The sequence below is a fragment of the Vanellus vanellus genome, assembly GCF_965231255.1.
Source record: "Vanellus vanellus genome assembly, chromosome: 5".
NCBI lineage: Eukaryota > Metazoa > Chordata > Aves > Charadriiformes > Charadriidae > Vanellus > Vanellus vanellus.
The window spans coordinates 7,345,633-7,359,704 of record NC_138910.1 but is presented as its reverse complement, the minus strand read 5'-3'; the positions used below and the strand labels follow the sequence as shown (position 1 = coordinate 7,359,704).

Below are 14,072 nucleotides of genomic sequence, written 5' to 3'. Positions count from 1 at the left end.
AGAAATATAACAAAATGATAACATCAGCTGCTATTTTGTCCAGCTAACGTAAGCACATTCTGTTAAACATTAGGGAAGAAACCTTCAACCGTAGGAGCTAGCAGAGCTGATAAAAGAATTAGTAGGGAAGCTGAATTAACGCCCTGGCGTAGTACTCCAGATAAATAATACGTCGTGCAGATTAAAAGCGTGCGCATCCAGAACCTGGCTAAATTTCAGCTCAGAGCAAGTAATCACAGCCTTCCCTAACCCAGATATCATCCTGTGCTTTCAGTGAGATAGAGCCTGCTTCCCTCCTTAAATTACTGTGATGTAGTTTCTCTGCCCTTTGCTTTGTTTTGGAGAGGAGCCATTTTATTCATGTTCAGTTCTCTTTAATGAGGTGCTTAGGAATTAAATTTAGTTCATAAATACAGGGTGATTTATTCCTGTGCTTTACTGGAAAAGAAGCTTAAGCTTACTTTCTAAAGAAAGCTTTCAGAAATCCTGTTTTCAGGGATGCTTTGTTAAATAAGGTAAATGCATCCTATGGTAAGGCCAAAATGCGTATTGTGGAAGCGTCTCCCTGTAATAATATAAACAGGACAATTAATTATAAGTCTAAAATATTTCTTCCTTGTATTATGAGATAACTGAGACTGCGTTTCTTAATTGTAGAAGGACTATTTTATGCTAAATTGACTTCATGTGACTAATCGGAGGTGTCTGCATGTTTAGGAATAGAGCCCGCTAAGTGTTCTGAATTGCTGATTTTCACAGTACAAAAATCAGTGCATTGCTCTCCAGGTAATTACACATGTCACAGGCACACCTCCGGCAGGCGTGGGGCATTTCTGCTGCATTCAGAGGGATGCCGAGCTTGGGAAATAGTCAATACGCCTAATCTGAAAGGGTTACATTACAGTAATCATTTTCCTACTGGACTTTAAGTGGTTTAGCCTGATTAGTAAAAAAAAAATTAGCAGTGGCTGACACTGTTCATAATTTTTCCATTAAAGGAATATAAGTGAAGTAGCTAGACATTATCAAGCACTAGCTGCCTAACATTCATAAGAAGACTAAGAACCCTTCCTTGCTAAAGTGTTTTAAAAGCAGTCCCTTAAATGCGGTCACGCAATGCTTCCTCATTAAAGAAAACTTTTACCTGACTAAATGCTCATCAGCTTGCGAAAGCATTGCCCGATCAGCTCTTTACCCAAAATAATTGTGAACACACATGAACCCCAGTAAAAGCTGAAAAGGGAAAACTTTTCTTAAAGGCTCATCTGGGCAAAGCATCTCATTAGGACTGTTATCTCGTGTCTTATTAGTGTGTTATATGTGGAAAGCATCAGCGGGTGATGCGAGAGATGGTTTGTGCAGATGCTGCCTTATGTTAGTGTGTTGGTCAATTCAAAAGATATTTGGCTGTCAAAACACAGTCCCGGTATAAACCTTCTCCTTATTTTACGGGTATTTTACAGTTGCGGTGAGGGGGGGTGAGAGGCGGAGGCTCCGTGCAGGCGCTCCTGGAGGGGCCCATACCCCCAGGCTGTATTTAGGGGACCCAGGGTGGGTTCTGCATCCTTCATAGGGTCAGCATAGAAATTTTTGCCGCCAAATGGAGGGAATCCCTTCTGGAAGTCAAATCCCTGCATATTTCCTGCCAGGAGCTTGGTACTCAAGAGGCAAATCCCGGTTCTAGGCAGACTTCAGGTGATCACATCTTCCAAGGAAGAGCATTTACAATACAGATTTGATCCCTCGAGTTTTGAATACGTGATCATCTCCTTGGCAGCTCTCCTCTGATTAGCAGCATCCTCAGTGTGCCATTACGGCAGCAAACGTCCCCTGATTCCACACCTATTAATTAGACCTTCAAATGCATAATTTTGGGGATGTGAATAATTTTGAAGATGATGAGGAAGTTAATGCAGTGCTCCTGCATTGCTTATGGTCCTCCCAAATATACCAAAAACCATCTCTTTCTACAAATGACAGAATGACATTTTATCTTTTAAGTGTGTTTGATTGACTGTAAAAACACATTGCTGGTCTTGAAAGAAAGCAAGCAAATGGAAGCCACTGTTAAAAAGCGAACCTTTGTCTTTGGGATTGTTTGAGAGTCCACAGCTTCTATATATTTTTTTATTCTAGACATTGGGAAATATGACTGTATTTCCAACATTGCGTGGTAGAAGAATGAAGAAAGTTGTACATGGACTTTTATAGTGGACACAGCTCTACCACAAAAATGTATCGTTATATATTGATATGTATATAAATACCTATATATTGTTTATACAAGAATAAGTAACTTCTAAAGAACATTTTTTTGTCCTTTCCACTAAACTTTAGCCATTCCTTAAGCCACTTGGAGCCAGAAATACACTGCAGTTTGATTAGTGCCCATTTCCCCCGAGAATTTTCTCCTCGTCATCTTCTGTTTCCACCAGCCATTTCTAAGAGCTCTAACCCAACTGACAGCTGCATGAGTTATTCACACGCCATTAATCTCAGACCGCAATAGAGGTTTCTGTGATGAAACGGTAATTTAGAACAGTGACTTACGTACTGACTAAAGCGAAACACGGTGTTAAAAACTTGAAATCTGGCTGCATATAGTAAATCTACACTAATGCTTCTCTCAGACACTTTTGATTAGCAGCTGCTCTAAATCCAGCTAGTTATACTCTCATCTCCATTTCATTGTGGGTCATCAACAGAAGGGATGGAGAGGATGAAAAAGCTACCGGGTGTGTGTGCAGGAGGGCTGTCCTTGAGATTCCTGCTAGCAAACACACTGCTGAATGAACGCGCTTGGTAGCAGCCATTCTGTTCTGCAGATGAAGTCCATTATTTTAAAAGAATTCACTGCCAAGTGAGCCAAAGGAGCACTTCCCTTGGTTATATAAAAGCAATGTTTCATCCTTCTTCTTGACTTTTATTTACTGAATTTTTAAAGTGCTATTTCTGCAAGGCTTCAGGCGCCCGTTCATAACGCATCCCGCCGATTTAAGGTGAGCACCTCAAACATCATTGCAGCTCCGTTTTTCAGATGAGAATGAAACAATTCCAGCCTCTAAAAAAAGCCTCCGTGCTTCAGTTCTTACAGCATCCTCAGCCCTTGGTCATCGCTTTAGCCAAACAATACTGATTTTCCCATAATAGAAGTCTTCTTCAGCAAGTAGTTTGGTGTATGGCTAAGTATTTCAGAACCGGGCTGACGAGTGTGGAGTGGAGCCTCCTATTGCTTCTTCAAGTGGAGTTCAGAGCTAATAGGCTGTGTCTGACTTCAGATGATGTTTCGGTAGAGTATGTGACACGAGTTGGTGATCTCTGTCTACTTCAGAACCAATAGCTCCCTTTAAGAAATTAGACAAACAGCCAAGTGCACAATCACTCTTGCAGTCTACTTAAGTGGGCTGGAGGATTTTTGCTGTTGCAGGGTTTAAACCACCTAAGTGGTCATATTGGGCTGTGTCGCCAAAGGAGGTGCGTGGAAACATCCATTCTTTATGGCCAGGCTCTGCTCTTGGCCTCTTCAGAGAAGCAAAAAAATTCTGGTTTCATGTAACTGGGCACTTCCTAAGAATCAGTAAGTTCACTAGCTCTAGTTAAAGGCATTAAGGGCTAACCCCAGACACAGTATTCATCTTTTATGGTACCCGCCTCTTCTCCTGCTCTGGTACGGACACACTTTTCTGTGTGGCTCTGCCCCTGCCTCTGAGCTTCTGTAGAGATGTGTACGGAGGACTTCTCCATTTGTCTTCCCATAACTGTGGATACTATTGCAGTCCAAAGACCAAATTTGTATCTTTGAAGTCTTTTTAGATGGAATCAATCGTATTTTTTCTGCCGTCCGCTAATATCAGTGATGTGTGACTCTGTGTCTCTGTTTCCTTCTGTCATTTCGTAGGGTGGACAGTGTGGAGACGGATTGCAAGTCCGCAACCTCACGTGTGTAGTGCACGATGCATCTGTTTCTGCTACATCCAAACCAGTAGAAAATGCATTATGTGGTGAGCTGCCATCCAAAGAGAGCGTGCTGCAGTTACCGTGCTCTGTGCCTTGCCCAGGTAAAGGCTTTGAAAAGTCCTGGTGCCTTTCTGCCTACGAGAGCTGTCTGAGATGGAGATGCTTCCATAACTATGCATACTCTCAGCCATTGTAGTAAGAATTTGTACTTCAGCAGATCAAGAAAACGCTCAGTCTGCTGTTTCTAGATCACTTGAAAAAGGCTTTTTTTTTTTTTTTTTGAAAATGAGATTCCCCATTAAGCAGAAAATCTGAGTAATTCCTACCACTGGGGGTATTTCACTATTAAAGCTGTTGGATGCTTAGGTTGCCCTTATCCTTTAAGGCTGATTCCTTTTGAAAACCTCTGATTTATTCTTTCAACATGCAGGTGACTGCCACCTGACAGAGTGGTCAGAGTGGAGCTCTTGCGAGCTCACCTGCATCAATGGCAGAAGCTTCGAGACAACGGGTCGCCAGTCTCGCTCCAGGGCATTTATTGTTCAGTCCCCTGAGAACCAGGAGAGCTGCTCCGGACAAGCGATGGAAACACGGCCTTGCTCAGGTAGCATGGCCACAGCGCTGCTTTCCCCCCCTTCGAGAGTTTATTCTGGGTTTGTTGCAAGGTGAAGACTAAGTGGTATTGGTATTGCAGGAGGGAAGTGTTACGACTACCTGTGGAAAACCAGCCTTTGGCGAGACAACGTACGCACAGTGTGGTGTCAGCGCTCAGATGGAATCAATGTCACAGGTATATCCAAACATTGCCACGCACACCTATGAATGAAAAGTCTCCGTCCAGGTTTTTCTTCTTCTGCATCAGTTGCTCAGGGGGCAGCTGGGCATCCTTCCTAACTCCTCCAGAGTTTCACTTCAGATTTGCGTGTAGGAAAGGCAGATGGGAGCTCACCAGCCTTGCTGTCAGGTCGACATCACACGTGTCATTGCATGAGAGTATTTGGGTGAGTTTACCTCTACTGTTGGGTTGGTCATGGCAAGAGACAAGCGTACGTGGACTGAAAGGGCTTCCTGGGCTGGCTTGCGCAGCCATTAGTGCAACCCTGCTGTGACTGTGGGGAGCGTCACACGCGTGGTAGAGAGCCCAGCTTCTGTACCTCTTCTTCTGTTCAACACACAGGAGCCTCAAACCGCTCACGCTGTGAGATTCCTGCTGCTGCCGTGACCTACAAATTCTGCCTGCGCAGGGTGAAAAGGGAAATTCATGGTCAGCACTTTGAAGCTCCACGAGAGGTTGGCAAAGGCAGTAGGGCTCTCACATCCGTAGGATCTCTCTTAGTATGCACAGGGTGAATGAGCAGAGAGTAGAAATGAAAATGCAGATATTCTTATCTCATTCTATTTATAGTGACTAGTTGAGATAATAACAAAAGTTTTATGTGCAAAGGTTGACGAGTAGTTAAGAACTCATTAACGTGTTTTTATTCCTATAGAAGCACAGACTTCCCCAAGTGAGAATGGGCAAAGGCGTTATGTGGATTATGTCTTCTTATGTAGATAAGACATTAATGAGGACACAGAAGATGTGCATCTAGTTCCTGATTCTGTCCCCAACTTCCTATGTGGTCTATGGCAAATTGCTTAATTCTGTATATCTCTGTTCTCCATTAACAAGATGGGTATGATAATAATTCCCTGCCTTGTTAAGGCAAATTAATTAATGCAGTGCCTACAGATATTATGCTAATGTGCTCAGTAGACTAGTATTTAACTATATAAAATAAGCAAGCATGCATTTCTCACACTACAGTGTTCCGAGTCAAAAACATTTTAAAACACGCCCTTGAAGGCACTCAGTATTTTCTTTTACAGGAGGTTGTGCTCTTCGGACGAAACCTGCAGAAGTTCGGCACTGCAGCCCGCCGTGCAGGAAGCCCTTCTCCTACTGCACACAGGTAATTGCTCGCTGCAGAATATCGTTGAGAGATTAACGCCACAAAATCTATTCAATTAGCTTCCGTAGCTTAAGTGCATTCCGGGACCTAGAAAATAGTTTAGTGTGTCCATGGTACCACCTCGAGGAAGTTGTGGGAATTTCAGTCTGAAAGGAAACCATCATAAACCTCTACAAAGGAGTGATGGAGTATTTATGTGGTGTTACAATTTTGGTTTTGTTCCATGGAGGGATTTTGGAACCTCTTGGTTTAATTTTCATTGAACGCTATTTTACTGTCCCGGAGAAAATGGACTGGAAACTTCTGTAAGAGAGGAGATAAAAGAGTATTATGTCCTCTCCTGCTCTTTCACAGACACACAAAGCCCCTGTGAGCGTAGGGAAGCTGTAGCAGCGTGATCCCACCATCCCCTTACTGCCTTCTAAAGCAACACCTGGAAGTCACCTTTTTTGCTGAATTGTTGGGCATCTGCAACACTTTCTAAAATTTTGAGCCACTGCCACTTCTTTGCCTCTGAGCAAACACGAGCCCAAAGGTTACGAATGTCCCTTCCTGCTGGACTGAACTCCAGAGTAAGAGCTTCCCCAAATGCCTTCCTTATCTGTGTCAGTACTGTGATGGAGTATAAAACCCAGTGGCCAGGGACAGTTGGGTTTTAGATATTTTTATTTTCAAAATCGCCTCCACAGCTCTCAGCTTCAGCTGAGTATCTGGTGGGAGGAATTACCATTGAAACCAGCTCGTGGGCAACTGAATGTGGCCAAAAGAGTGGTCGTGAGAATGTTCAGAGCCGACAAGAACATAAAAATGATAGGTAAGCATGAATTTATTAGATATAAAAACTCTCGAGACTTCACCTTTTGTCCAGAAGAGCTCAAGATCATGTTTGTCAATAAGTGGGGGATGTTGTGGCTATAAAATTGATGTCAAGAGTTAAATTCTTATCACAGAGAATAAATCAATTGCCTGTTTGGATCGTAACCAAGGATATCAGACCCTCAGAAAGGCATTTAAGTTATAAGACAATTAGCAAAGAAGAGCAAACTGAAAAAAAAGCTGTTTTAATGTAGATATCAAGAAAATGGAGAATATATTTAATGCATCACAGAATTCTAAGAAACCCCTTGAAAAAGCTGCTTAGACTGATGCAGGGCAGCGGATATTTGGCCTTAAGAGAGAAAGCTTCATTTCAGATAGCCCTGTGAAATACCGGAGTGGAGTTACACGGGGAGGGTTTGGGTCTGAAGCAAGATTGTTTCTTGTTCGGCTCTTCTAATTCCCAGCAGGGTCAGTGGGAAAATTGTTATTAACCAGAGGAGTTTGGATCAAGCCACACACGCCCGTCGTTAAGCCTGTTAGGATGAAAATGGTGCCGTGTTGGGCTTCTCTGTAATCACTGACTCTTTTTCAGCCAATTCCCCAAATATATTTTGGCTTTCTGAACTGAAATGGGTTTGCGGGCAGCGGTTCCTGGCTTGTTTGGTTTGGTGGTGGTGAAGTTGCATGTGCAGGATGTATCTTGCAGTGTCTTCATACTTTGCCTACAGTTTGCGTTGTTCGGTGGGAGGATGCTGTTTGGTTTAATACTGAATTCCCTTTTATCACCTAGAGAGGAGTCTGCGGTTGTGAGCGAGGATATACGGAAATAATGAGATCAAATGGTTTCCTGGATTACTGCATGAAGGTACCAGGTTTAGAAGATAAGAAAGCTGATGTTAAGACCATTGCTGGCAAAAATAAACCTGTCAACTCAAAAATGCATGACATTTTCAAAGGATGGTCTATTCAACCTTTTAATCCAGGTGAAAAACTTAAATATGAATGGAATAAATTGTCTTTACAACATTTCTGTAGAAGAAAGGCACAGGCTTTGCAGATCATAACATCAGAGGTTGTGTCTGGGAGCCGCAGAGCAGCCTCCCAGTTTCTAACTCGCATGTCACCTTTCATTCCTTTGTGCCTATACAGAGTAATCACAATCTCTTATGTTGAGAGATAGCAAAGACAGAACGAAGCAATAATATTTTGCAAAAGTATACTCGTATGTGATTTGGGGGGATGCTTAGAACTATTATCTGTTGATGTTTCTAGAAGTAATATATTTTGAGGAGGAAAGATATTGATCACTAGCACTTCAGAAGATTCAGGGCAGAAAGTACTTAAGGTTTCATTAAAGAAAACATCGGTTGTTTCTTGCAATATTTCAAAAGTATATGAAAGAAACAGGATAGAAAGTATAGAGTTTAGAGTTACAAGTGTTGAAGTTAAGACGTTAAAACCAAAACCACACCAAAACCAGGGAAGCTGCTGTGCCCAAGCAGTGCATCCCAAATGGATCTGACTTCCACACCATAAAATGCTTCCCAGTTGGAACCTTGTACTGGATGTGCCCGGACTGGTCCACAGGACTGGTGCCGTAGCCGTAATAGCTGGTTACCATGTTGACTGTTATTTTGCAAGATTAATTTAGTCAAAATAGATTTCTAAAATGCAAATAGGACTTTAAAATGGGAGATGAAGGTGTCAGACCTGTCAGGTTTTACTGAAACGCATTGGTTCTCCCCGTATTCTAAACTACTGGCGGTGCAGCCTTTCCCCTCTCCCGTTACCTGGCACTGCATTTGTTTCCCATTAGTTTGTAATGAACACGAGACTTTAGAAAACACGTAGCGAAAGCTTCTGTTACGGGATTCGGGGAGCCATAATTCTGTCTGATATATGTGATCCCACTTTGAATGTTACATTTACATATTTGATTTGCATACAGTAGTTAACCTTTGCGTTGACGGTCTCCGGGCTAATAGAGCTCGGTCCGAAGCTTTTTCAAGTTGGCTCATTTTCGATCAAACCCATCGTCCAGAAGCCCACGCACTTCACCAGCAGTTTGAGTCACAGGTTTAGGGTTAATTGCCTTTTTTCAGCAACCGTGGCCCTCTGTAGGCTGTCTTAACTTGGGTGTCATCTCTTCAGCTGGTACCTTTACAGGCTTAGAAAAAGGGAGAGAGATGTAGGTGGATGCTGCAATCCTCTCTTCTTTAAATCAGCGTTCAAGGCTGCAGCTCTGAAAGCTTCTGGTGGGCACGACCTCCGTGCAGCATCTGTGAGCCAGTTCTCCCCAAGGGACTACAAGACAGAAATAGGGACTAAAGAGCTTTTACAGAACATGGTGTTATTTAATTTTAGGGCAGAAATGTTATAGAAACAATATATGGGAAAGGAATCAGCGTGCTCTGTGTGTGCTAAGTGTGTCACCAACCCCATGGCGTCCTGCAGGTAACTCTTCAGTCTGTATGTGCCCTTCAGACCCCAGCTCAAGGCTGCTCCTCTTCAAATCACTTCCCTTTGACTAACTTCTTGACAAAACATGTAATTACTCCCCTTAAACAGGCTCTCAGGCTTACTAGTCTGGGGGGGTTGCAATAATTGCTGCTAGCTGAGCCAGGAAACCGCTGTTACCTACCAGTTACACTCTTGATAGCAGGCCCGTGGTGAATGCTCCCTGGATGGATGGCATTTACTACCCTTCGGTACCATAGTTCTTGACATTTGTCTATGTCTAAGGACTTATATCTGTCAGTAAAAGCATACGTGCCTTTCTCCAGTTTATTTGTGATTTCCTTTCCCATTTACAGTTTGGAACACAAATTTTATATCAATTTAATGAGGCTGATGTTTTTGTTCTTTTAAATGCTCTGCAGGAGTGCACAGAACTGATTTTGAATCAGTTTGTGTTTTTCCTTTCTGTACCACGCTCTGGGAGGCCAGAGTTCAGGTACAGAAACTTTTTTCAAGTTGAGAGGCAATTTAAATAGCATTGTTTAAATTGTCGGATGGCATGGTCCAATGCCTTTACGTCGGGGCTGGAGAGCATAGCTGCCTTCATAGCAGACATGGTGGGATGCCTCGGTGTTGCTGTGACATTCCCTTTGCAGGATTGCTAAATGTTTCTTGGCTGTCTCCAGTTGAGAGAGCGGCAAATTTCATACCCAGGCTTTAGAAAAAAACCAAAACAATCCCAAATCTGACAAAGGGAGCTCTTCTCGCATGGGAGATAGGCTGTAAGTGTTTCGAGGAGAAGAGGAAATTTGTGAGAGGTACTCACCCTTTCCACAAAGCTTCAAAGAAAAAAAAACAGAGAGAATTATGATTAAATATGTTTCCCTTTGAAAAAAATTCATCATTCAAACTTAAAATGTAAAATAGGCTCAGTGATTGTCCCGTGCAGTGACTCCCCACTCGCATGACTGAGTTTGAAATGGCCTCTGTCAAACTATGTCTGTGGCCACGGCGCAGGTTCCTATTCCCACCTCCAGTATGTATTAACAGCCCTTTTGATACGAGTGAGCTCAGGCTGTCTCTGCATGGCAAAAATACCATCACTTCTCCCCACAAGTAGAGCCGTACAGCCAGAATCACAGAGTGTAGGGGTTGGAAGGGACCTTCAGAGCTCATCCGGTCCAACCCCCCTGCCATAGCAGGGTCACCTACAGCGGGTTGCGCAGGAACGCATCCAGGTGGGTTTTGACTATTTCCAGAGAAGGAGACTCCCCCACCGCTCTGGGCAGCCTGTGCCAGTGCTCTGCCACCCCCAAAGTAAAGAAGTTTTTCCTCGTGTTGAGATGGAATTTCCTGTGTTCCAGTTTGTGCCCGTTGCCCCTTGTCCTGTCGCTGGGCACCACTGAAAAGAGCCTGGCCCCATCCTCTTGACACCCGCCCTTTAGATATCGATAAGCATTGATGAGATGCCCTCTCGGTCTTCTCTTCTCCGGGCTAAACAGGCCCGGAGATCTCAGCCTTTCCTCAGAAGAGAGATGCTCCATTCCCTTGATCATCTTTGTAGCCTTCCCCTGGACTCTACCCAGTAGTTCCAGAATGGAGCAAGAAACAGAAATATTGATCTTTAAAAATTATTATCATTATTTATTATTAATGCAAAGCTTGTAATTAAGGACCTGTCCAAATAACGTGTTTTTAGACTTTCTATCAGGAGGAAATGTTTCAACACACTCAAGCTCACACGTGCAAGGGTCACAGAGTGGGTCCCCTGGCGCTGTACCCCAAAGACCCCTATCGAGGGCCTTACCTTGTCTTAAAGCCCGTTACGTCTCCTGCTCCCGTGGCTCAGCTGGAAAGGTCTTGCACAGCTTTATCCCTCTTACTTATGCACTTACAAAGCGTATTCTTGTTTTTATTCTAAGCTGAATTTATCCCTGTTTGCTGTCCAAGCGTTTTTCAGCTCTAAGTAGCTTTTGCACTTGCGCTCGCCGTGTTTGCCCCGATTGAGCCCCAGGTATTTGCAGAGAACAATCCCGTCCTTTCTCAGCCCTCTTTTCTTTAGGCGAAACGCATCAGGCGTTACCTGCGTTTCTATCTGGGTCAGCTCAACATTGAAGTGCCTTTGCCGGAGCAGCCACTGGGGTTCCCGAGCGAATGTACTGCAATTATCTCGTGCCCCTGCTCCTTTCCACGGGCAGGAGCCTGGCCGGGTTGGGATTCTTGTGCGGCACCATAAGCCCGGGCTGCCCATAATGAACTGCAGGAGCTCAGTCAGAGGGGAGATGAGGACGTAATGCTGCTTTGGAAAACTGAGACAAAGAGTTAATTTTCAGCTTTCATTGAGGCAAACCTACGCTTCTCACCAAAGTTAAGAGTTTGTCCGTAAAACAATTGATTTTTACAGGAATCTTTTTTTTTTTTTTATCAAAAACATGGGGTTTATGGATTATCCCCAGCCAGTCCGTGCCGTGTTTCCCATTTGGTTGTGTGCTTTCTCTGTACTTCATCATTTAAGAATTTGTGTGCTTTAGAATAAAGTTTTTTATTCCCTCCTTTTCTCCCCCCGTCCTTTCTCCTCATCTTCCAACAGACGGCAAACTGAAGGTGTGGGTATATGGAGTATCAGCTGGCGGGTTCCTCATCATAGTTTTCCTAATTTTTACATCCTACCTGATGTGGTGAGTATGGCATGTGTTTGTCCTTCAATGAAACAAAGTTTACTGTTATTTAAACAATCCAAAATACATCACAATGCTCTGTATTGCAGAGATTTAATCCTCAAGACTTTAGGAAAGGATGGAGCTTGGATTATTTAACTGCCTTCATTTGGCCCCTACCTCAGAGTAATTTAAAACTCTCCAAATTGTAAATGCTATCCGGCGCGATCACGAAGAAGTATGGTAGCCATGCAGGGAAAGAATTATTTTTGGTTATCAATAGGCCCTTGTATTTATTCAGGCTTCTGCTGGGATTAGAAAGGGCTTTTTATTGTATTCTTTTTTTAAAAAAAAGATAAAGTAAAACTGCAAAAAGGCAAGGAGGCTGATTGGATCGAGGAGCTGGCTTCCGCTCAAGGAAGGACTAAATAGAATAGGGGCATTCAGTTGGAAAATGATGTTTGACGTGGGAATACAATAGAGATCTATGAAATCATGAATGGAGTAGAAAAGGGCGCTAGGGAATTTTTATTTCCCACAATATAAGAAGTAGGAGGCATCTGATGAAATGATCGTTTAAAATAAACAAAAAAATTTATTTTCACACAGTGCATTATTACCTTGTGAGCTTACTGCTGCCGGGGACTGTGCATGCCAGGAAGATAAATGGATTCAAAGGTGGCATAACAGTTCACGGGAGATTGGGTCTCTTGGTGTTAATTGTGGTTTTCTGGATGTACTCTCCAGCTCAGGAAATCCCTAAATAGGTTTTTGCAGTGAATACATCAGGTGGAAACACATCCTGTGTCTAAAGCTGCTGTTACCAGCCACTGTTAGAAGTAGGGTACCGGGTGTACCTAAGCACTGTTCTCCACCAGTACAGAGCTGGTGGTGGGCTTTACTGGTGGGGGAGATGTCTGCCCTCCTCCAGAGCAGCAGTGTCCCCAAGCAAGGGTGGTAGGGCTGGTTTGACAGTGCTAGTGTTGCGCTCTCTGGTTGGAATATTTGGAAGGGCGCTGCCATTGATGCAATTCTGAGGATACGAAGGGAGCGGTGACCAGCGTCCGTGTGTCCTGCAACACCCACAGCCCACCCTGAGGACCACAGAGCTGACGGGGGCTTTGCGAACGTTAATGGTGCGGCTGCCCCAAGCCCCGTCAGATCAGGGCAGGCAACCGGAGAGTCACAGCCGTGACTTGACAGCATCATTGGCGCTTTCATTCAAAATCACTTTATTCTCTCTCAATCTCTTAATCTTCCGCTCAGTCTCTGTCTCAAATTAAAAGCTTAAATAACGGCGTTTGGATGCTGCTTAGGAGTTGCAGCTTCCATATTTTCCAAGCCATGTAGCTACCATTTCTCTGCGGCTTCACAGTAGAGCATACAGAGGATTTTTTAAATAACATTACATAGTTCTCCATCACTTGAAGGCTGGTAAGGAAGTGTATTTCTCAATAGTAATTATTGTTGCTCCAATACTGTGCCAAAGAAAAAATGAGAATATCCCACTTCTAGACAGTTCACGTTTCAATTTTTCTGTGAGACGTTCCTTCTTTTGTCAGCTGCGAGAAGACATGGGAGACAAATGTGCTTTATTTCCTCTACAGATGAAGAGCACAGCTGGCTGCCCATTTTCGGCAGGCTGTGTGTCCGCACCACACACGTAAGAGCACTCAAGCAGATCCGTGTGGTTTTTCTTGGAAGTCGTCACTGTACTGCAGTGTTACCTAGTTGCAAAATGAAATAGTCAACGTAGGAAGTTGATTTTTTTGTTGTTGTTGAAATTTGATTTCTGATGATGTTTCCGAGCTTATTACAGCTTATATTTTTGTCTCCTGAAATCTTTTTATTTTTTCTTGCAGCAAAAAAACAAAGCAGCATCAAAGCACTCCTCCGCAGCAGAAGCCTCTAACCTTAGCCTATGATGGAGACATTGATATGTAACATAAAAAGAATCCAAATGTAGACATCGACTGCCTTAACTGCTTTCTTTTTTGGAACTCTCCGACTTCTCAGTTTTTTGAGGAATCTCCTGATGTGTAATATACCGGGCAGAAGTATCGCAAGCTTAAAATTTTGCCAACTCTTTATTAAAACAAATGGAGTCAAAGACTTAGATCTTGTGAAACTTTTCTGAAGAGACCAGAAAATACATCTCTTCCTGTTGTGCAATGGGAATGAAAAAAAAAAAAAAAAAGAGAATCTACAGACATCAAAAGAAATTAGTAAA

General features: G+C 43.2%; 1 protein-coding gene across 1 annotated transcript in view; it reads left to right on the top strand.

The window, feature by feature from the left end:
* Nucleotides 1-13,820, top strand: part of THSD7B (thrombospondin type 1 domain containing 7B) — a gene marked incomplete at its 5' end in the record, with an annotated part of 282,468 nt that extends 268,648 nt beyond the window's left edge. The window contains 7 exons of the mRNA XM_082484447.1: nt 3,899-4,058; nt 4,388-4,561; nt 4,652-4,747; nt 5,827-5,909; nt 7,519-7,711; nt 11,776-11,863; nt 13,705-13,820. Of these exons, the coding sequence (XP_082340573.1) occupies nt 3,899-4,058; nt 4,388-4,561; nt 4,652-4,747; nt 5,827-5,909; nt 7,519-7,711; nt 11,776-11,863; nt 13,705-13,786 (876 nt within the window). The 3' untranslated portion in view covers nt 13,787-13,820. The remainder of the gene's footprint in view (nt 1-3,898; nt 4,059-4,387; nt 4,562-4,651; nt 4,748-5,826; nt 5,910-7,518; nt 7,712-11,775; nt 11,864-13,704) is intronic.
* Between the last annotated feature and the right edge of the window lie 252 nt (nt 13,821-14,072).